Below are 24,750 nucleotides of genomic sequence, written 5' to 3' on the forward strand. Positions count from 1 at the left end.
TATATATATATAATATTACAATTTGAATTAACTGCATTCTATTTTAACATATATTAAAATATAATATTAAATATAAATGCTAAGCTACCTTTTCAGCAGCTGCTACTTCAGTATTCCGTTTCAAATGTGCAGTTTTTTATATTATATATATTTTTTATTATATTGATGCTTAATATTTTTGTGGAAATTCAGATTTTTTTTTTTTTTTTTTTCTTCAGAAGCAGAGCATTTATTTGAAATAGAAAACATTTTTGAAGTCTTTGCTGTCACTTTTTTTTAAATTAATGAATCCTTGCTTAATAAAAATATGAATCTCTTTCACAAATACACATTTTACTCACCCTAAACTTTGGAACGGTAGTTTATATTTTCATTGAATATACTTGTTTTCATAGCATTTGAAGAGAGGGGCGGTAAGAGTTCTCCAGCCCACCGTTCTGTTAAGTCTGGTGCCAGTTCATTGGATGGAGTGGTTTATGAGGAAGACTTTGTTTCTTCACACCCCAGTAGCCAATCAGTATCCAAGAGAAGTCCCAACGGGCTCAGGTAAAACAAAATATTTTTTTAAGCTCAATGGATCACTAACTTGTATATTCAGAATATTTTTACAAATGGAAAACAGGCTGAAGTAAACGCAAGATTTCCAGTATTCAGCCTGAAGAGGGCAGTGTTGCTCTATAATAATACCATCCCTCACATTTCTTGTGCTCTATGTAGAAACATATACATACAGATGTGGACGTGTACCACATTAACTCAGATTAATGTAAACTCTGCTACCTTCTCCCTACAGTAATGGCCACGGTCGGTTCAGTCCTCCAGACGAGGTGTTAAGTGGCAGATCTGCATACAGTAACCGAGCTGGAGAGAGATCTCAACATTCACCAGCTCTCACACCTCTCTCCTCCCCACACTCAGCCAGCTCAAGCAGCAAGAGAGGTCAGATATATTATAGAGGGTCACATCATGTGATCTTAAGTGTGGTGCAGTGTGAAATCCGTTCTTCATTCCTATGGGGATATATCAGAAGTACTGGAACTTAGACACAAGTCTTTACATTTGAGGTCAAAAGTTTACATACACCTTGCAGAATCTGCAAAATGTAAATTTTTTTTACCAAAATAAAAGAGATCATACAAAATGCATGTTATTTTTTTTTAATTTAGTACTGACCTGAATAAGATATTTCACATAAAGGACATTTACATATAGTCCCCAAAAGAAAATAATAGTTGAATTTGTAAAATTGACCCAGAAGTTTACATACACTTGATTCTTAATACTCTGTTGTTACCTGAATGATCCACAGCTGTTTTATTTTTATTTAGTGACAGTTGTTCATGAGTCTCTGATTTGCTCTGAAAAGTTAAACTGCCTGCTGTTCTTCTGTAGCTTCTGAAGGGCAGTACTAAATGGAAAAAATGTTATTGAGGCAAAATAAGAAAAATGTACACAATTTCCATTCTGTTCAAAAGTTTTTACCCCCCGGTTCTTAATGCATGTTTTTTTCCTTCTGGAGCATCAGTGACCGTTTAAAGCTTCTGTAATAGTTGCATATGAGTCAGTCAGTTGTCCTCAGTGTGAAAAGATGGATCTCAAAATTATACAGTCATAGTGGAAAAAATTTCAAATACACAAAAATGCTGAAAAAACAGAATTTGTGGGACCTAAAGGATTTTACTGAAGAACAGCAGGTAGTTTAACTGTTCAGGACAAAACAAGAGACTCACAAACAACTATCACTAAAAAACAAACAAAAAAAAAAAAGCTGTGGATTATTCAGGTAACAGCACAGTGTTAAATCTTTTGACCTCAACTGTATATAGTATCAGCAATACTAACTCAATTTTACTTATGCAGGTTTTGAACACAGACATTTTTGTATCATGTTCACATTCCTAATTTTATCTGTGTTCATTCCTACAGCTTCAGAAAGAAGCCTGCTGGAGGGACAAAGAAACACGTCTTCTGCGGTCTCTGATCTCCCTGCTGAGGGTTTTAAGAAGAGCGGCTCAGAGAAAGCATCCAGTCGTAGCTCCCACAGGAGCGTGGACACGGACAGCACACTGGGGGGGTGCTTCAGTCCACTCCATCCATAGGTAAACACATTAGCTCACACCAATAAAATACACACCTTGAAGCCATCATTGGTTGAATAAAAACATCTACACAGCCTGTTGCATGTATCTTCATGCCATTTTTTTTTAAAGAAAAAAGTTTTTTTGATTTACTAGTTCAGTCATCTTTTATTGCCATTCTGCTAGTCTGCAAGTCACCGGACATGAACTTGGATGTTTTGGGCACACACTGGAAATATCTTTAAACGCAATATCCATGCTGTTCCTGTTTATCCTAATTATTAGAACCCAGAGGAGCCAGTGTCAATATTAGTTCTGGTGTATGTCAGATGGAGGGTATAAGTGTTCAGCCTGCTGTAGCTCTTTAGATAGCGAGGCAGGAGGCGACTTGCACGTACACACTGGCTCTTTTGTTCAGTAGGTTAGCCGTGCTGCAGGTCAGGCTCATTGCCAATGAGATATTTCCCCCTAGTGTGACATTCGAGCCTCCCTGTGGCATTTGTTGAAGCCTGTGAGTCAGATTCCCCTTATGCTTGCCTGCATTTTCAGTGTTCAGAGAGCTGCATCTTCCAGAGATGTGGTCTCTGGATGGGTTTATCCAGCGGCAGAGTTTTAAATGGAATATTGTGAGTTTAAGGGGTTCTCCGATCATTGGCGCAATTCTCTAACATAATGTCTTGCTACAGTAGCACACAGACCTTATTATTGAGAGATACAGGACTGTTGGAGGTTATGGTGGTCACGGTATGTAGTGTAGTGCACCGTATACCTCAACCTGTTAGCTTGTACTCTTATTTTTGTCTTTTGGATTCATTTTTAATCAAAGTCTTGTTTTAAGTAATCTCTATGAAATTGATTTCTTTTTTTGAAACAACAATATAAGGATAATAAAAATCGAACAATACAAAGACAAATAGAATTAAAATGTTTTGTTTTTTGAAACTATTATTATTTTCACTAACAACAACAATATTGTTATTATTATTATTATTATTGTTGTTGTTGTTACAATTTCTTTGAAAATAGTCTTACTATCCTCAAATGTAATTAATAAAAATAATTAGGGCTGCCCTCGACTAAAGATTTTTCTGGTCGACTAGTAGTTGTTCATTTTAAGCATTAGTCGACTATTAGTCACGTGTTTATTAATAAATCGTATAAATCATAATAATGAGCCTTTAATTGCCTATATAGCCTATTAAGCGCTCAAGAGCTCGCAAAAAAAGCTTGCCACAGCACACCAGCAGATATAATAATTATGAATGTGTCTGGGAAAAACAAAAAGGAAATGTTTTTGTAACATTAGCATTAACAATAATTTATTGATAAACTAGCACGTTCTATGTTTTCATTTTAAGAGATTAAGTCGGCAACACTGACTCATCATCTCCGCGGTAGTGGATGCGCCTATATACATGTTTCATGCAGATTACATAATCTGAGATTATTTGTTTTCTATTTGAATTGGTTCATTTGAAAGTAGACATTTCACTCTCTGTAGATACTCTATAGATATATTTTTTGTGTCTGTAAGGCAAATATACACAGAGTTTCGAAGTTTTGTGCTCAAGTTCACAGAGATGGCAGAAAGCACATCTTGTTTTATTTATTTTACAAAAACGCAACGTTTTGTTGTTATTGTAGGTGCACATGAATAAACGTAAAGTCTTTACAGATTCGAAAGATGTATTACTCTTATCAGTATGACCAAAAATGATGGAGTATTTTAAGTGCAAGTGACTGCACCGGCGTCTCCGTCATGCTGTAAACACGCTACTTTTGAGCTTCCACACTCCACACAAGCACTTGAATACACATTTTCTAGGTTAACATTAGATTGAGTGGCCATGTAAAGTTGCTACTGCAGTCATATTTGAGGTCGATGAATGATAGATAAGCGTTTGGATGTCCTGCCCGATGTACTCTATTACCATATAGACCAGTCGTTAACAGTCTGTCCATCTCGGACTGTGTGACTTCGCCACTTCCTGTGGATTTTTTTTTTTTCTCTGCGACTAATACAATTTGGTCAACCATGCCTCTTCTCATCGTCTAATGGTTAGTCGACTACTAGGGGCACCCTAATTATTATTATTATTATTATTTGTTGTTAATTATTTTTTATTCTTTGTTTTCATTCATTAGTCATTTTGGCTCTGAGGGAAAGAAATCTCCCCGAAGCCCTCGTACAACTCCTGCTGCTGGTTCTCCAGCCGGCTCTAGTTCTTCCCGGTTGTCTCCAGGTGACAATATCCTAATCAGAGGGTCCCCCCAAGGGTCAGGTTCCCCTCACGCAGCTCTACCCAGTTCCTCCTCATCGTCCTCTTCAGCTGCTAGGGCTAAATCCAATCCCTCACCCCATACGCAAAGCCCAGGAAGAAAAGAGCACAGGACTGCAGGTAAACCAGCTTTGTGGCAACTTGTAAGCAACTGCAATTCTAAATAGATATGGTTTACTTACTCTTCCATGTGTTCCCAGGTTCAACGGAGCTCCAGTTTGCTCCTGGGGTCCTCCAGCAGCGCCTGTCTGCTGAGCTCAGTTACCTGGATGCAGTGGAGGAGTCGGTGCGACAGCTCGGTGATGTGGAGAGAGTGAGAGGCGTGTCTCTCGCACAGCAAGAAACAGTTTCACTTGCTCAGATTCTCAAGGTGAGGTTCTGCACCTGCTAAAGCAATTATCTGAGCTGCTGTGGTTGTGTGGCCATGTATTTGAGGGTGACCTGTAACCTTTGACTCTTGCAGTCCCAGCAACAGAGGCATGAGCGCAAACTGTACTTACTAAGGATGAAGGCAGAGCAGGAAGCCCTCGAAACACAACGGCAACTGGAAGAAAGCAGACAGAAAGCTGCACGGGTATTTGCACAACTTTAGGACCTCTTTGTGTAGTTTGAAGGCTGTTTGTGTAATAACTTCATAGGTGAATTTTGGTATACATTTTAAACAGTACTGAATAAGTTTAAAGAAACGAGATAAAGGACAACGAAATTTAACTCTGATTCAGACCGTGTTAAAAATGGCAGCTTTAGTTAAATTATTTGCATCTTTTTAATGCACGGCTGCTTCTTTTTGATTCAAGGCCCATGCTGAGCTGCAGGAGAGTTTGCTTCTGTCTCAACAGCAGGCGTTAGGAGGTTTGCATGAGACTACAAACAAGATGATAAACCAGCAGGCTGAGGCTGCACGCCACACAGCAGAAACAGCACGACACATTAAAGAGGTGAGCTAAATTTTATGGTACAAGAAAACAGCCCACAGATGCATTGGCTTTTTTTTTTTTTTTAGATGATTGTGGATTGAGTCACTGAAATTATCATGTGTCAAATGTAGGGCTGTAATGATAATCGCACGATGTCGATGAAGCCGGTACTTTGATTAGTAGTAAAGCTCCATCACGTGCGTTCAGCTGGAGCTGCAAGTAATACACAGAGCCGTAAAGCACTGACAAGCTACGCCAAAATCGCGCGCAAAATCGAATCGCGATTTTGGCGTAGCTTGTCAGTGCTTTACGGCTGTAGCTCTTTCTTTAGTCAGCTTGAAGGATTTAAAGTGTATTTAACACACTCTCTCTCTCTCTCTCTCTCTCTCTCTCTCTCTCTCTCTCTCTCTCTCTCTCTCTCTCTCTCCCCCTATAGATGACGGAGCTGGCTCGTTCACAGATTGCGGGAGCGCTAAATGTTCCTGGCCCCTCTGGTACGACCCTGTATGATCAGCAGAAACAGCATAATCGCGGTTTAAAACAGCAGCAGCCACACCCCAACACTGACAGGTAGCTGTCTCACCTCAGACATAGCCATTCACTAATCTGATTCTTCTTCCTCTGCTGTGCTTCAGCTTCACTTAAGCATAAAAGCCGGATAATCTTCTGCATTAAAGGAATAATTAATTTAAAAAATTTAATTAATATGAAGATATGACATTTCATGTCGTTCCAAACCTTCGATCCCATGCGAATGTTTGAATAAGCAAAAGTGCAGATAAGAAATGAAAGTTTCAGCATGGGTTTGGAACAACATTGAGATGAGTAAATCATGATGGTATTTTCATTTTTGGGTGAACTATTCTTTTAACCGTGATTTCATTTTGCATTTTCTAAAGTGAAAGATTTTTTCAAATTTGTCAAATTAATAATTGCGATACATCAGTACTGATGCTGTTTTGGATGTTCTCCAGTAGCTGGAACGGTGAGCTGTCTCCTGAAAGACAAAAGAGTCCATCAGAAGTGGAGACGCCACCAGACAGCCTCTCAGAGTCCATCCCTTCCAGGAGACCCACCATTAGGTAACGCTGTGTTCTTTTCATTTGAGCTGATTATCACAAATAAATGGATTTAAAGAACATATAGTCTTGTTTGTTTTTAAGTGGCGGAGGCAGCAGTAGTACCCAGTTGAGTCCACCTCATTCTGATCAAAAGGACAGAAAGACAGCAGGGAAAGAAGGGAGCAGTAGTTCAGTGGAGGACCAGGCTCACACCGCTGCCGATGATTCTCTTTGCTCTGACAACCTGCACAGCCCGCTTGAAGAGAAAGGTAAAGCTCACATTATTGGGAACAAGCAATGTAAATAATCTGTTCTGAAAAATGTGAGTTGTTTTGACCACTTCTTGTCTTTTCCTCCAATCAGCAGACAGCGTATCCATTGCCACAGAGTACTCTGTGAAGTTTGATGACTCTATGACAGAGGATGACATTGAGGAAAGATCGTTCCGCTCTCTTTTACCATCCGAAGCCCACCGTCGCGAATCCCTGGACAGAAAGCCCAGTCCTCGTCCCGAGTCTGACGAGGACCACAGCCATGACCAATCCAGCCCCAGGGCGAGCTCAAAGGTGACGTCCTGTTAGCTCTCCTCATGCTGCATTACTCCAGTTGTTGTGCTTCCTTCTGTTTGGTTGTCATATAGTTTGTTTGTGTTTTCCTGGTGTGTTGATAAGAAGCTCTTTGTATGGGTGGATAAGTGACTCAGCTCTTGTTTTTTCCCTGCTCCATATCATGTTATCACATAGCAGGATGGCAGCATGCCCTTCTCGGGTGGCCAGGACAGCTTCTCCAAGTTCACCATGGACTTGGTGCGTCAGTACATGAAGGAGGAGGAAGTTCGCGCTCAACATCAGAGTTCTCTGCTGCGCCTGCGTCAGAAGGCCCTCAGAGAGAAGACTAAGGCTGAACTGGCCTGGCTCGAACACCAGAAGAGGCAGGAAAAATGTTTATCATGATTATCGGGGAAAAAAGATGTTAAAAACTAGATGTATTCTAAATGGAACATATTTGGTTTCTGGTCCCACTTTGTATTGGATATAATTACATCTGCAGTTATTTTCTGTAATTACATTTACTTCACACCTTAACCCACCCTTAAACCTACCCATATCACCAAACCAGTACCCAACCTTACCCCTATACCACCTCAATAGCAGCAAAAGTGTTTTGCAATACAATACGAAAACAAGTGTTAGGTGTTACTAGTTACTATGTAATTAGTTAATGTAATTTAATTACTTTTCTCCCAAAGTAAGGGTTTACTCTTATTTTTCTGTAATTTAATTACAGTTACTTCTTATATAATTGAACTTAATACTGTGTTTAGACAGACTGTAGAACAGGGATAGGCAGCATCAGTCCTGGAGTGCTGTTTATTTCCCACCCTGTAAAAAAAACCTCACCTACCTGTAGCTCTAGTAATCCTGAAAACCTTGATTAGCTTGTTCAGGTGTGTTTGATTAGAGTTGGAACTAAACTCTGCAGGTCATCGGCACTCCAGGACCGTCATTTCCTATCCCTGCTGTAGAACATTTATATACAATACAATACAATAGAGGATTTAAAGAAGTAGTTCACTTCCAGAACAAAAATGTACAGATAATTTACTTGCCCTCTTGTCATTCAAGATGTTCATGTCTGTCTTTCTTCAGTCGATAAGAAATTGTGTTTCTTGAGGAAACAATTCCAGAATTTCTCTCCGTATAGTGGACTTCAATGGTGCCCCCAAGTTTGAACTTCCAAAATGCAGTTTGAATGCAGCTTCAAATGGCTCTAATGATCCCAGCTGAGGAAGAAGGGTCTTATCTAGCAAAATGATTAATCATTTTCGAATTGACAATTTATATACTTTTTAACCTCAAATGCTCGTCTACCTCGAATGTGTAGACTATGTAATCCGGGTCAATACAGTTAGGGTAGGTCGAAAAACTGCCTTGTTTTCTTCTTCAACATCAAAATCGTCCTACATCGCTGTTTTACCTTTTTTTTGTGAAGGGCGTTTGATATTGTTTGTGTGTTCACTTTGTAAACACTGGGTCGGTACTTCTGCAGCAATGTAGGATGATTTTCTATTTTAAAATGTAATTTATTCCTGAGACGACAAAGTCTTCAGTGTTGCATGATCCTTCAGAAATAATTCTAATACGCTGATTTCATGCTCAGGAAATATTTATTATTGTCGTGTTAAAATAGTACATTTTTTCAGGATTCTTTGAAGAACAGACAGTTCAAAAGATCAGCATTTATTCATTTATATCCTTGCTGAATAAAAAAATCTTAACTGTTCCCAAACTTTCGAATAGTGGTGTACATCTCATAAAATTTAAGGAGTGTAATCAGCTTGATCTAATTAGTTGAACTGTAGTGACATGCTCTTCATCTCCTTTCTTCACCAGGCGTCTCAGAGATAAAGGAGAGGACGATAAGATGCCACCCCTTCGTAAGAAACAGAGAGGCCTTATACTGAAGCTACAACAGGAACAGGTGACAATCATATGTAGAGTCATGAGATGATCTCTAAGCTACGCTTGAAATTTAATATCAAATAATCAAGTAGTCATAATTGAATTACTTAAAGGGTTACAGTGCCCTCCACTAATATTGGCACCCTTGGTAAATATGAGCAAAGATGGCTATGAAAATACACACAACACTCAAGAAAACACCGCTGTGTTTGAATGGAGATGTGCAGCTGCTCAATTGTGACTTGTTTCATACTATTTTTGATGAAAAAAATAGAGCAAAATCAGGCAATAGTGTTATAGTTAGACAGTGTAAGTCACGTAATATTAACTTTATTTAACTGCTGTATCTCAGTATTTCGTTTACAAACTCCCTCAAAAATCATTATAAGCTGTCGCGATCTCACAAAGTTCCATTATAATCAACAAAGCAATGCACAATGAATCTCTTATTTACACTTTCTCTACACTTTGTTTATGAAAAGTGACCCTGGACCACAAAACTAAATTTTTTCGAAATTGAGATTTATACATCATCTAAAAGCTGAATAAATAAGCTTTCAGTTGATGTATGGTTTGTTAGGACAATATTTGGCCAAGATACAACTATTTGAATATCTGGAATCTGAGGGTGCAAAAAATTCTAAATACTAAGAAACTCGTTCTTAATAATGCATATTACTAATCAAAAATTAAGTTTTGATACATTTACAGTAGGAATGATGTCTTCATGGAACATGATCTTTACTTAATTTCCTAATGATTTTTGGCATAAAAGAAAAATCAATAATTTTGACCCATACAATGTATTTTTGGCTATTGCTACAAATATACCCCAGCGACTTAAGACTTGGTCCAGGGTCACATATATGTCTGTGATTACATTACTCAAAGTTGCAAAAACATGTAGAAACCTTTGAAGCTCCCCTCAGCGCAAGCACAAATATGCTGATCGGGTCAGTCCAGGCCAGTCACACATGGTGCTTTTTTCATAGTCACATGCAGTAGTTTTCAATCGCAAATGCAACTGAAATGGTAGCACTGTAAAGCCCTGTTACAGCACAGAAATAAAGGCTAAAATGTTGTTTACCCCAGGCGGAGATCAAGCGACTGCAGGAGGCCAATAAAGCGGCGAGAAGGGAGAGACAGCTGCTTCTCAAACAGCAGGAGGAGATCGAAAGAATGAGACACACAACACTCAAACTCAAAGAGCGGCTCAAGAGTGCCGACACAAAGCTGGTCAGTCCTCTGGTTTCTTTTTTATTCTAAATAAAAGCTTTTTGTGTCTTGTAATTACTGTATGTAGTTTATTAAACACAATACCCATTTCGCTGACATTTTTTAAATTAAATATCGGCAGGAGTCACCCGTATCAGGTGTGGCGGAGGAGTCGATTCCGCCCAGTGTGGTTGTGACAGACGCAGAAACCCGTAGCCCCTCCCCCATGTCTGTGTCAGGCAGTGAAACCAGCAGCATCATGCAGAAACTGAAAAAGATGCGCTCTCACATGGACGAAAAGTAAATAAACCCTCACACATGTTTCTTCTCTACCCTTTCATCTTTTCCCTCTTCTGTCTTCTCAAATAATGCGTTGGTTTGTAATGAAGAAAATCTTTGTACATTTGATTATATTAACCAAACTTTAATGAACCTTGTGCAGATTATGTAGTGCAAACCTCTTTCAGGAAGGCCAAACAAACAACATATGTTTGGTATACTCAAGAGGCGATTTCTTATTTATGACTGGCTAATGCTACTAATAACATGTATTAATTTTTTCAAGGTTCGTTTGTGGCTTGCTGACATGTTGTGTGACATTTTAAAGTGTTTGTTTATTTCTGTGTGCACAGTGTTTGGTTTGAACATAAGCGTGCTCTGTGTAGGAAAACGCCCCTCTCCCTTAATGAATGGAGGAATTTTTCACATCTAAAATAGATAGCAGTTTCCGTACGCAGCTAGTAAACAGGATGTATATTCTGCCAGCCAGATTTCTGAAACATTCTGCAGGTCATGAGGTTTCTCTAATACGTTTCATAACCTCCACATGTTCTCTAAATGCTTTGTCTCATTCTCCCATATTCAGTCACTCCTTGACAACAGGTTCTTGTTTACAATCATATGAGGGCCGCCCCATTGTTCAGAAACTTTTCATAGCACTGGCACACAAATATTTTTGTCCTGCGAATAAAATTGGTACACGGAGGGAAGGGGATTTCACGCTTGTCTGATTCAACTAATCACATGCTGTGTTGCGATTGTAGCACCGTTCACACACTTCTGCTCACTTTCTAGCTCTCACTAATAGCATGATGATCTCTTTTGTGTAACTTCCAGCTGTATTTATTCAGTACTTGTCCGTATAAACACATTATCCAGCATCTCATTCAAACTGATTTGTAATCCACTCAAGGCAGCTCTTTTTGCAAAAGCAAAGATAATTGTGATTTGCATTGTTGTCTACTTTCCTTTATTTAGTTCATAATAAATTAATGTATTTAGCCTTTTATCACAGCGAAATTAGGAGAATTAGTCACTCAGACATGCCTGCGTAGAGAAACAACTTGTTAATTTCACAAGAAATATCTGGGTCATAGATCTTAGCATAAATGGTTGTGTATTTCTCACAAAATATAGGGAGATATAACCTTTTTTTTAAATTAATTCATACTAGCATTATGTACAGTTGAGGTCAAATGTTTACCTACACCTCAAATTAGTTTACCTTTAACCACAAATTATTTTACCAAAATAAGAGGGATCATACAAAGTGCAAGTTATTTTTTTAGTACTAACCTGAAGAATAAGATATTTTACATAATAGATGTTTACACATAGTCCACAAGAGAAAATAATAGTTGAATTTATAGAAATGACCCTGTTTAAAAGTTTACATACACTTACATACTGTGTTGTTACCTGAATGATCCACAGCTATTTTTTTTTTTCTTTTTTGTTTAGTGATAGTTGTTCATGAGTTAAACTCCCCGCTGTTCTTCAGAAAAGTCCTTCAGGTCCCACAAATTCTTTGGTTTTTCAGCATTTTTGTGTATTTGAACCCATCCAACACTGATTGTATGATTTTGAATAATCCATCCAATCCAAAAGATCCATCTTTTTACACTGAGGACAACTGAGGGACTCATATGCAACTATTACAGAAGGTTCAAATGCTCACTGATGCTCCAGAAGGAAACATGATGCATTAAGAGCAAGGGGGTGAAAACTTTTTAAATCTGAAGATCAGGATAAATTTAACTTTTTTTGTCTTTTGGGAAGCATGCCAGTAGCTTCTGAAGGGCAGTACTAAATGGAAAAAATATGATATTTAGGCAAAATAAGAAAAATGTACACATCTTTATTCTGTTTACACCCGCAGCTCCTAATGCGTTGTTTTTCCTTCTGGAGCCTCAGTGAGCATTTGAACCTTCCTTGATAGTTGCATATGAGTCTCTCAGTTGTCCTCCATGTGAAAAGATGGATCTCAAAATCATACAGTCATTGTTGGAAAGGGTTCAAATACACAAAATGCTGAAAAACCAAAGATTTGTGGGACCTGAAGGATTTTTTTAATGTGAAATTTCTTATTCAGGTCAGTACTAAATAAAAATTAGCATGCATTTTGTATGATCCCTCTTATTTTGGTAAAATAATTAACATTTTACAGATTCTGCAAGGTGTATGTAAACTTTTGACCTCGACTGTATATTCACAAGTGTTTGTCACAAATATACTTGTGAATAATTCTGTTTAAAAAAAACAAATACATTTTTTTAGTCATTAAAGGTACTTGGAATTGTCAGAGATTTAATTATCAATCCAAAAAATCTTAACAGCCCTAAAGATGATTCATTCATGGAAGGCTGAAATATGACACAGGTGTTTCTGACAATTTTGTGAGACTCTAGACTGCTGTCTGGAGCAGATAAATGTTTCCAGGCGGATTTTCCAGGAAAGCTTGTAATTACCAGGACCTTTAGTCTTAAACACAGTGTCTTTGATCATTTCTGAGAGTTTGACTTGTTTGTAAGTATAACACTCACAGTAGTGGCTTGTTAAGGATTTGCAGCATGTAGTTAACTGCTAAAAGTCAATAACTGGTTGATGTGTGCACAGTAGTTAGAAAAAAAAATAAGGATACACATGTTTACACTCACTCTCTCTCTCTCTGTCTCCATATCTGTGTGTTTCTTATGTCTCTCTTTCTCTCTTCTATTGTTTCATTCTCTTCAACTCTGTTCTTCTTCATTTTGTTTGACTGTCCTCTCCTCTCTTTCTTCCTTAGACACTGCTCTCCTGTCCATTATTTCTTCTCTGTCTTTACGGCTCATCACTGGGCCTCTCTGTCTGTCTGTCTCCCAAAACTCCACCCCAAATTCCAGCTCTTTATCTACAGCCAGTTGGTCAGGTACAGTTACCCACAATCCTCCTCTCTCTCTTCCCGTCCCTCCGTCCCTCCCTTCTCTCAGCACCTATTTCCCATGGAGCATGCTTTTGTTCATCCTCTGCCACAGCTGGGTGGGTGGGGGAACGTTTGGTGGGGATATAAACAGAAAGAGGAATGCAGGGATGATTGAATGGATGAAAATGAACTGGCTACACCATGCTGAAATAAGCTGATTCTTTGGCTAAAGCTAGTCATAGTCATTTATCTGATTGGGGAAGATTATTTTTATTCCTAATAATTGAATGTTTACCAAAATCCTTTGTGATTGGGTTTTCAGCCTTTATTTGCTGATCAAATATAGGCGAATGTTTTGAAAATGATTACCGACGATCTCAAAGCCAAAGATTAGACTTGTTTAAATCATGGTGGGTTACATGAGTGATTTCTGGGTCTTGAGTCTTTTGTCTCTGCGGTGTGATCCTGTCAAATCCAGTCTTTGCCTTGTTGCTAGTCTGTCTTGTATTAATATGTAAATGTAATTTATATGTGGTGAATCTTACGAAAACTCGTCTACGTTTTACATTTATTCAAGAGGGAAAAAATAAAAGTCTATTTTGCATGCACAAAGCCTGTTTTTACGACCATCAACTTTTTTGCGGTATCTTCATGACATTTAAGAAAATGTTTGCCTCCTAAATGTAATCCATCATGATTACTTTACATGATTTCTTTTTCATTTTTATATTTTTATATGGTTTTGAATGCAAGTACATTCTCATGACTATAAAATAAAAAAGTAAAAAATAATTTTAAATAAGGGTGATTTGAATTAACTAACTTAATTGTCATGAAAATCACAATGCAAATAATCTTGATGATCTTAAATATAGGGTTTATTGTCTTTTTGCAAAATCTACTTTTTTCTGATTTGTGGTAAAATACAACCCCAACGACTTTCATGAGCTTCAGCTATGCACCACACAAGCGTCTCGATTAAATCAGTTCTTGAACTTGGTATCGTGGTGAGTGGAGACCGGGAGGAATATCTCTTTTCAGACAGGCCGGGCAGACTGATATATTGTATGCTTCTGAATAATGCTAGTTTAGGACTTCTTCATCTGCCCAATGGCCACAGTAAATCTTAACTCCAGCCCCTGATTAAATAAGTGTAGCCCGCGATGAGCTAATGAGTATATATGACTGAGGCAACATAATAGAATTTATGGTTAGATGAAGATGGCTGCTGTATTCACGAGGCAAGACGATTGCTTTTAGATAAAGCCATCTGTTTTTCTCTAAGATGTTTTTAATTATCTTAAACCTCAATGAAAAAGCCAGGCGGGTTTGATCTCCTAGACCAAAGTCATGATGCATGGAGGGTTTTTCTGAAAAAAAAATGACCTGCCTTTAGTGAAGCACAAGTTTTTACCTGGTGCAGCTTGCTAAGAAAGATAAATATGCTTTAATATTGAGTATATGAGAATGTGAAATGCTAATTATTCAGATTTCGTTGTAATGTGCTTTATCATGTCTAAAAACTATACATTTGTATTGCCAAAGCATTATTTATACAGTTCTTTCTGACTAAAGTCAATATGCAATCAAATAATTCCTCTGCAGGATTGCACTTACAGAGACAAAAGCATAACACTGTTTGTCAAAACCCTGGGTGAAACCTGCGTGTTTCAGTTTGTCAGGTGGTTGTCTCCGTGTGTCACCCATGAGCTATATCAGATGCATGAGTTTTACCCTTAAAAGGATGTTAAAGGCACAACAGGGTTGTTTTCTCCTTTAAAATGAATGCAGGTCTCCAAGTGGAGCCGTGCTTGTTTTGGGATGCATGTTTTGGAGTGTTAACGTGTATGACTTTGTATGACGGTTTGTGGGGTGGACATCCTTTGCAAAAGAGACTAATCTGGTGTTTGAGGAAGGTGGCATTATTTGGACGTTTGCTTTGCCTGCTTTTGTGGTGGTCTGTCTCCAAATCGTGTCACTTTGCTTTACACAATCTTGTTCTCCCCCTTTTTCTGCCTTTTCTGTCTCTCTTTTTGTCTCTCTCACTCTCTATCCTGTAGGTTTCTCACTAAAAGGGAGCAGCAGTTGATGCAGAGGCGCAGACATGCGGAGGAACTTCTTGAGTGGAGGCAGAGGCTGGACGCGGAGGAGGCTGAAGTGCGCCGCATGGAGAAACAAGCTCTGGCGGCCTGGGAAAAACAGCAGCAGCCACGCAACAGAACACCACTGCAGCAGCGCAGCCGGGAAAGTGAGCGCAGTAAAACCAGCGGTGGACAGGAGAGTCCCACAGGACGAGGTGAAGAGTGTGAAAAAGGCATTAGTCCAAAGTTGCCAAATTGGGATATTGCATAAAACATTTGCGAATAAGCACCTTTTCCATCCAACGAGTCAAAGAGAACAAAATTGTCATTTCCTGATAAACTGGCACTAAATATCTATAAGAAAAGTAGGAGCAGCCACTGAATATAGTCATTTTCGTTTATATGAAAAATTCGCCTCAGAGAGAGCAGATGAAACACAGTAAATGCAGTCGCTGATTTTGGAGGCGGATGCCAGCTGTTTGGAAATGCAGTCTTCAGACAGTTCTGGGAGGCAATTATACACAAGTATTTGAACGACAGACTTTGCTCAGCCATTCAGAATGACCATAACATTTCAGATGCAGGTTAGTCAAGTTATCCTGTCCCATAGCGCAAAGTCACATTACTTTTTTGGATGCGCCTGGAGGAATTTTTCGCAAAATGTGTTTCCATCTCCCATTATTCACATTAACCCTATTCGCACAATTCAAAACTCACCTCAAACGAGTGTAAAAAATGTTTGTGAATTAAGTTTTTTTTTTTTTTTTTTTTTTTTTTTTTATGTTTCCATCAGTCATTTTTGCTGCGATACTTCAAAATGTACATAAAAACAGGATGATGTAAACAGCTATAGAGAAGGAAAAAAGGAAGGAAAGTTTTTTTTTTTTGAAGAATGGCCAGTATATGCACATCATTTGTACCCTATCTATACTACTGTTCAAAAGACTATACTATACTATTTGGCAAGAATAAATTAAATTGATCGAAAGTGACAGTAAAGACAGTGTTACAAAAGATTACTATTGCAAAAAATGCTGCTGTTCATCAAATATGTGACCCTGGATTACAAAACCAGTCATAAGGGTCAAATTTATACATAAGCTTTCCACTGATGTATGGTTAGTTAGGATAGGACAATATTTGGTGAGTGCAACTATTTGAAAATCTGGAATCTGAGGGTGCAGAATAATCTAAATATTGAGATAATCGACTTTAAAGTTGTCCAAATGAAGTTCTTAGCAATGCATATTACTATTTAAAAATTAAGTTTTGATATATTTATGGTAGGAAATTTACAAAATGTCTTCATGAAACATGATTTTTACTTAATATCCTAATGATTTTTGGCATAAAAGAAAAATTCATAAGTTTGACCCATACAATGTGTTTTTGCCTATTGCTACAAATATACCCGTGCTACTTAAGACTGGTTTTGTGGTCCAGGGTCACATATTCTTGAAAAAAATGTCTCAAGGTTTCTACAAAAATATTAGCAGCACAACTGTTTTCAACATTAAAAAAAATCAGTTTTGCCTTCACAGAAATAAATGATATTTTTAAGTGTATTAAAACTGAAAACAGTTATTTTAATTGTAATAATATTTAACACTACTACTGTTGTAATTTGTAATTCACACAAATGCACCATTTTGAATTTAAAAAAACATTGAAAAATGACCCCAGACTTTTGAACGGTAGTGTAAATATAGAAATGTGCTTGTATTTAGTTGTCTTTGTTTTTCTACATCCTCTTGTTGCTTATTGGTTTATCAGGCTTTTTCCGCTGGTACGGTTTGCTAAAGTACAGTACAGTATGGTACGATTCGGGACGGTGCACCCTGATCCGGCTTGCCTTTTCACCGCCATTTGATAGGCGTGGTGTAATTCACATTTTCAATTCGCGTTTATTTGTATAGCACTTTTCACGATACAAATTATGCAAAGCAGCTTCACAGAAGATTAAAGTTTGTGTGTTATATTTAGGAGTACTTTATCAGTTTTGACTATGGCAAAAATGTAGTCATGTACAGTCAAATCATGCAGTTAGTTAATGACATATTCAAACAAACCATGTACACTATTAACGGCAATGATTATATGCGATCAAACTTATAGCAAAATTTGGTAGTTTTGTATGTTAGTTCAGAGTTGGCATCATCTCCTCTCAGTTGTTTGGTCATCTCAGATCTTCTTAAGGATTGGATCCAGACTGAAGCTTGTATAATTCCTACATCCCGTGGCAGAAACTGAAGCCGGAAAGTAGCAATCGACGTCATTGGAAACTGAAAAAAATTACGTACCATACTGTACTGAACTGAACCATACCACTAGACGGAAACAAACTGTTATTGTGCTCTTTTCAGCCCCTGGTATGGTTTTCCACTGTTTATCGTGTTTACTGTCTTCACTTGTTTTGAAAGTCAGTGTATAAGAGCATCAAAGCAACTATTATGAACCGTTACATCTTTTGTATCTGTATGCATGTTCTCACAGAAGCAGGCAGCGAAGATGACGACTCCCCAGCATTGTCCTTGTCCAGCGTGCACACTGATTTATCTGCTCCAGAGCAGCTGGCCAGTCCTTCCTCAGACCAACCTGTTTCTGAACTCCACTCTCCTCATCCAGGCAGCAGTCCTGCTCCTGACACTCTCTACTCACCTGAGTTTAATGCCACAGACAGCAAACAGGTGAAAACTGGATCTATACATAGTTTTGTTAAAAAAAAAAAAAAAGCTAATGTATCCAATGTTTATGAGTTTGAGTTCTTAGAGCAATTATTGGATATTAAGCATAGAGATATGCAAAGTTGTTTGCATCTTACAAGTACTCCACAGTTACATTAAACAGTGTTGATTATAACTCTCTTTGGTGAGTGTGATTTCCATGTCCTGACCTTGGATCCCTCTTCCTGTATGTGTTGCAGTCTCCTCCAGAGAAAGCCAGCCTCAGCTCTCTTCGACATTCAGACAGTAGCCGACCTGGCACTGTCACTGGCGCCAGCGGAAACAGCAAGATGCAGGTGCGCTCCAGCTCCAAGACCAGTGAGGCCCACACCAGTGACCCTCATTCAGCCACTCCATCCGGTAAGACCCTTGCTTCCCCCATCAGACTTCGGAAATGATCTGGATTTGCTCTATTAACATAATGTGGACTTGTTTTCTTTGAAGTCTGCAACATTTAGAGTAGTTTCATGTACACTGCCAGTCAAAAGTTTTTGAACAGCAAGGTTTTTAATGTTTTTTAAAGAATTCTCTTCTGTTCACCAAGCCTGCATTTATTTGATCGAAAATTCGGCAAAAGCAGTAATATTGTAAATATTGTTACTATTTAAAATAACTGCTTTCTTATTCATATATATTTTAAAATGTAATTTATTCCTGTGATCATAGCTGAACATCATTACTCAAGTCTTCAGTGTCACATGGTCCTTCAGAAATCGTTTTAATATGATTTGCTGTTCAAATTTTTTTTTGTATTATCAATATTTAAAACAGTTAAGTACTTTTTTTTCAGGATTCTTTGATGAATAGAAAGATCCAAAGATTGTACACTATAACATTATACTCTATACCATTCAAAAGCTTGGAGTAATGATGCTAAAAATTCAGCTTTGAAATCGCATGAATAAATTACATTTTAAAATAAATTCAAACAGAAAACAGTTATTTTAAATAGTAAAAATATTTCAAAATTTTACTGCTGCTGTACTTTGGATCAAATAAATGCAGGCTTGGTGAGCAGACAAGACAGAGAAACATTAAAAATCTGTTCAAAAACTTTTGACTGGAAGTGTAGTATTTAGCTCTCTTAATCCAGGTAATCTTTTTTACTTATTTATTTTTTAAAATCATAGTTCTTAAGTTGCTACATACCTGGCATGTTAATTTAGTTGATCATTTACATCTTTAATAAACTGGATATGTAAACGCAGGAAGAGGAACACTGTGCCTGCAAAATATAATGCTCTGTTTATCTATGTATGCACTTCTCTGGATCAAACCGCTTAGTCATGTTACAGAAGCACAGATGAGTCTACCTGCCTTATAGAGATGATCTGTCTAAAAGAGATACTGTTCTAAAAGAAATTGTGCTTCTTTTAGGTTTAAAACATTGCCTTTTTATTATTTAAATATTGTATTTTGACACTTTTGTTCTTTATGGATGAAAATGTTTAGTGCCATATTAGGTATTTTTAGCAAAGACAATGATTTGACAATGGTAATATTTTTATTCTTACCTCAGAGACCACATCTGATCAGAGTGATATTGAGAGCCGTATTCACGCCCTCAAGGACGAGCTCCGCAAGCGCAAATCGGTGGTGTACCAGCTAAAGAAAGAGCAAAAGAAGAGGCAGAAAGAGCGACTGAAAGCTCAGGAGGCGAGTCTGCTGAAACAGTTGGAGGTCGGCCATCATCACCTTTCTTATTCACCTATTTGTGTGCTGTTTATCATAAAGAAACCGCTTCTCTTGCTCTATTATTTTGCCATTATTTTAATTGGCTGTACAAAAATTTGTCAGTATGCTGTATTTGTTAATGTTTGTGTTCCTCTGGTTCCCCAGTCATATAATGACTTTATTCAGAAGACCAAGGCCGAGTTGAGTAAAGAGCCAGACAGCACTCCAGCTACTAAACCCCAGATTAAAACTCCCACGTCAGCCACTGAAAAGCCTCGGATAAAACCTCCTCCGCTTCAGAGGTCAGCCTTGACATTTACCAATCATTTTTCATTTACTCTTTTTTTTTTTTTTTTTTTTTTTTTTGTTCTGTTGTGTAATTCGTATAACTTTTGATGTATGTTTTACTTTACAGGCCTGAGACTAGCAAGAACTGGAAGGTTGTCACAGAATCTGAGAAATCAGAGACTGTGCCCACAGAGACACCAGCAGATACAGGTGCAATCCCATTTCTTAATGTTGACGTTAAGAATACTGATTCAGACCACATTTAAAGAATACATAATTTTAAAAATTGTGTATTTGTTTGCAGATGATGTTGCACCGTCAAGTCTTCATAAGTATTCATCAGAACATGATGACATTTCCTCTGATGAAGATCCTCCTACAGTTACTCCAACTCCAGTTATGGGAAGTCCAGAACATATGGACATTTTGAGGAGCCTGCATAGTCCAGAGTATCCAAGCCACCCGTCAGAAGATGTCCGGTCAATCAAAGAACATTCTGCCAGACCAGAGGCCAATGAACTCCTTTCAGAAGATGAGAGCGTGGTCTCAAGCCACAAGTCAGGTATTATGGAGGAACTGGAATATGCAAAGTCAGAGGGGTCTGAGAATGACCAATCTGACCAGCACTCTCACCCTCTGCTTACACTGGATCTTGAGCTTCAGATTCCATCTCTGAATGATGTGAAACCCAAATTTGAAGAGGACAGGTTGTCTGAGAAGGATGCTGATGACAAGCCAGCATTTCAAAATTCTGCAGATGCTGGAGAGAGTATGAGATTTACTGACTCAAATGAATCTCCTGTAGCGAAATCAAAAGATATAGACTATCCTTCAGCTGAAAAGACTCCTTCAGCCATAGATCATTCTTATACCCCTGACTTCTCATTGTCTAAAAAGGAGGATTCACCAAAGATCAAAGATACACCATCACCCTCAGGTGATGGCTATAACGACGACTTTGAGTCTTCATTTGGGTCGTCATTCAAGGAGGATAATCATGAATCAAAGCCTACATCGCCCTCTGCCCCAGAGCCCAAAGAAAAATCTGTTAAGTCTCCAGTGTACAGCAGTGAAGAGGAAATTGAAGAAGAACTAAGTGTCCGATCAGGAGGTACTAATGGTAGCTTCCAAACTGAAAGTCATGCAGACCTCAATAGCCTTGGTAAAGGCTCCAAAGAAGACATCATGGGCCCTTCAAAATGTTCAACTTCACCACAGCCCCAAATGCCAATTTTGAAGGACGAATTGCCAAGCTTCAGCATTGGAGACCGGGTTCTGGTGAGTAATATACAACCAGGGACACTAAGATTCAAGGGACAGACTAACTTTGCCAATGGATTCTGGGCCGGGGTTGAACTGGACAACCCTGAAGGAAGTAACAATGGAACTTACGATGGGGTGGTATACTTTGAGTGTAGGGAAAAACATGGTATATTCGCCCCACCGGACAAGATCTCTCGTCTTCCAGAGAAATTTGAGGCCAGTGCAGATACTGAAGATGAAGATTCATCATTTGATGACCAGCCAAATAATAAAAACGAAGGTTCTGAGGAACATTTGGAACATAGAAATCTGCTAAACAAAATTAAAGGAGAAAAATCTGACCTGGATTTGCAACCTGAAACTAGAGAGCCTTTGGATGTGCACGAAAAGCCATTGGAACTTAACATCAAACGGCTTTCCACTGGGCAAAGCACCTTTATTAAATCTCAGCATAACCTGGATTTTAATGATATTGAGTGCAATATCATTAAGGACTGTGACAAAAGTCGGCACACAGTGCCTAACGGCGGAGACAGGGACATCATTCTCGAATTCGAGGACGCATCTGTTGATAATGTTGTTCCGTTGCTTAATAATTTGGATAAAGGGACATCTAAAAAACAGAAGCAGGAAGAAGAACCAACAGCAGTCATTTTGGACCTCTTGGTTGAGGATGAGAAATCCAGAGTTGATGGTCTTCAGAAATCCACTGACATCTCAATTGAGGAGGCCAGTCTTGATAGAGAAGACTTGAATAACAAGAGGGCTTTGACCACCCTCGCAGATAAACTTGTGGACAACTTCTTAAGTGATGCGGTGAAGCAATTTCAGAAGATCAAGAAAGACAAAGAGGAGAAGCTATCAGCTGCTAATCAGTTGAAAAGAGACTTCATCAATGAAGATGATGGACTTAGAAGCAACAACTTTAAGTCTCAGAGCAGATCTAAAGCGAAGGCGGATAGTTTCCGCACCTTCTTTGATGATGATCAGGAGGAACTTTCATCTCCAGAGCATTGCAACAGACCTGTAAGTGACTTTGATTTTGATTTATCTGAAGACCCTATAGAATAGATGAAATGAGAAACTAGTTAAAAACCTCAGTTATTTATTGATATAAAGTGAATGATTTACCCAACAAGCTGATAACATTGCTAATGTGTAATGCTTAAGTTGACATTTCCAGCTGTATTGACAAAAATCTAGGGACTGATGTTACCTTGGAACCTTCTGTTTAGGCCTGTATTGCAAAGTTCAAATAGAGAATGTAAAGATAAATCAGATCTTCTCTTGATGCCAGTTGTAAAGAGGTGATCTTGATGAGTGTTAACTATGCTTCTTCAACAGGAGAGCCCTGTCCTGGGTACGAGTGGACAGGAAGAGCTAGCTAAACGTCTGGCAGAGCTGGAACTGAGCCGCGAGCTCTTCGATGTCCTTGGTGACGATCAGGACTGGTTCGATGAGGACTTTGGTCTCAGTTCACGAAAACAACAGCAGAAGCAAAAACATAAACAGCAGCAAGATGGGGTTTCTAGCTCCTTGAGTTTGCCTGCGGGGGAACAGGTCAAAACACCGCCCAGACCTGAACTTCCTGTGCAGATGAAGCAACTAGAGGAGCCCACCATGATTGTTCCTCACACTGTCAAGGAGGTGGAGAAACTGGTCATCGCTGCTACTCAGGAGATCTGGAAAAGCTGTAAACTGGGTCATGGTAGACCAAGTCTGACTGGAGTACCCAAACCTCAACCCACTAATATTTTCCTGGAAGGAGACTCCAAAGCCAATGACCTCGAGGCTCAATGCCAACGAAGCTACAAACTGGTAGGGATTGATATGCTGACACTGAGGTGTTTGTTTAACCTTTGCAAGATTTTTGTAAGCATTTCCAGGAAGACGAGTAATGTTTGCTGTTGCATTTATTTACAGGCCGTCTTTGATTTATCATGGGAGGTCATTCAAGACATCTATGCAGAAGATCCAAAAGTTGATCAGCCACAATGGATGAAACCACGTCGCCTTAATTCCACCTACTTCCATCGTGTGAAATCCCCCAGTGACTTCACAACAGTCCAGGTATGCAAGAAATCAATAGTTTTAAAGTGCCCATGAAATCAAAATTGAAGTTTTTAGTATGAATGTGTTAGCCTTATGGTTATCTATAAGCTAGTGTGCTCCAAAACAATGACGAAATTCACATTTACAAGATATAAGCATTGAAAACTTAGTCGCTCACTTCCGCCAATGTGGATTAATGATTTTGATGACATCACCCTGCACTTCAACTTTTCAACCAACTTTCTGTCCAATCGAATGCTCTCTAGAATCAGGAAGTGTCCCGCCCCCACATTATAAATACAAGCTAATAGTGGTAGTACTCACTCCAGTGGTAAGTCGGTGGTGATACTCACACCGCCGACAGTGTCACCAAGGCTCGCCCCAATCGGCCTGATGGGGGCACTACAGCAATCAAAAGTACAAAATCGCTCACAACTCCTAAACTGTGAGTTGTAGGCTCAAGTGTAGTGTGTCGTTGGACTCCTTAAGATTCAATCATGAGGCTGCAAAATTTTCGGGTATTTTGGATTTTTTGAAAAAATTTTATTTTGCAAACTAGTCCTAGGTTTTTCATCCCGATCTTAACCAAACCAGTCCAGAAAGTTTCTCTGGAGAGTGAATATCAATAATTATTTTTAAAAAGTTTAACTTTTGTCTCACCGTTGCAAAGAGACGTCAAAACATTTGAAAGGGGCAGGGCCACTTTTGGTGAAATGCCCTTAACTCCTGAATGGAATGAGATATCACATATGTAAGAGTTCAGTCTGAGGACTATCCTCACAGGACAAAAATCGTGATGCTTGGCCACTTGGTGGCGCTACAAGAGGGGAAAAAAAAAAACATGAAAATGGCTATACCTATGCAACCATTTGTCCTATCAACACGACATTTGCGTATCTCCAAAAAAACATTGGCCAGCATTAGCCAAATAATGTTTGAGCACCTACTAGGCAAGGTTAATGGAGGCCGATCAGAACGAAACTCGGTGGGCCTGTTTGACTCACGGCCCCGAAGGTCTGTGAAATTTTTTTAAGAAATCAACCACTGGGGGTGCTATCGCATTTTCCAAGTGTGTAAACGATTGTACATTGCTAATTTTTTTTCCATATGTACACGTGATATTTGTATAGTATGATAGAACTCCTCATTCTGGGCAACTTTGCCTCTGGAACCAATGCTGTCAATCAAATTGTTTGTTAAATGATTGAGAAAATGTAAAAAACCTACTTTTGCGAACTAGTTTTTCGCTGGAATCTGGAAAAAAAAAAAAACACTGCAGTGCAATTCTTTAGGTCTCAATTCTAGAGGACTCTCTAGGGCAATAATTATCAAAAAATATTGAAATTTACCCTTTGGGAAGCTGTAATGGGGTTGTCTAGAAAGGGGGCCTATCCAAATTTACCCAAAATCCAATAAAGCACTAAAGAGAACTCAAAACTTCACAAAACCTGCTGAGCACATGTGACAGGTGATTCT

The 24,750-nt window shown here is 38.6% G+C and overlaps 1 protein-coding gene across 1 annotated transcript in view; it reads left to right on the plus strand.

Moving 5' to 3' along the window:
• The window catches only part of cep350 (centrosomal protein 350), a 43,658-nt gene that overhangs the window by 16,385 nt on the left and 2,523 nt on the right, over positions 1 to 24,750 (plus strand). The window contains 26 exon segments of the mRNA XM_051116708.1: positions 396 to 546; positions 794 to 939; positions 1,927 to 2,069; positions 2,071 to 2,099; positions 4,224 to 4,477; positions 4,558 to 4,727; positions 4,821 to 4,931; positions 5,155 to 5,295; positions 5,711 to 5,844; positions 6,249 to 6,356; positions 6,438 to 6,604; positions 6,699 to 6,901; positions 7,079 to 7,266; positions 8,729 to 8,816; positions 9,890 to 10,033; positions 10,155 to 10,312; positions 13,077 to 13,199; positions 15,254 to 15,489; positions 17,768 to 17,961; positions 18,198 to 18,357; positions 19,517 to 19,677; positions 19,837 to 19,973; positions 20,087 to 20,169; positions 20,264 to 22,248; positions 22,567 to 23,040; positions 23,146 to 23,292. Coding sequence (XP_050972665.1) covers positions 396 to 546; positions 794 to 939; positions 1,927 to 2,069; positions 2,071 to 2,099; positions 4,224 to 4,477; positions 4,558 to 4,727; positions 4,821 to 4,931; positions 5,155 to 5,295; positions 5,711 to 5,844; positions 6,249 to 6,356; positions 6,438 to 6,604; positions 6,699 to 6,901; positions 7,079 to 7,266; positions 8,729 to 8,816; positions 9,890 to 10,033; positions 10,155 to 10,312; positions 13,077 to 13,199; positions 15,254 to 15,489; positions 17,768 to 17,961; positions 18,198 to 18,357; positions 19,517 to 19,677; positions 19,837 to 19,973; positions 20,087 to 20,169; positions 20,264 to 22,248; positions 22,567 to 23,040; positions 23,146 to 23,292 — 6,035 coding nt within the window.

Source organism: Labeo rohita, chromosome 8 (genome assembly GCF_022985175.1).
Source record: "Labeo rohita strain BAU-BD-2019 chromosome 8, IGBB_LRoh.1.0, whole genome shotgun sequence".
NCBI lineage: Eukaryota > Metazoa > Chordata > Actinopteri > Cypriniformes > Cyprinidae > Labeo > Labeo rohita.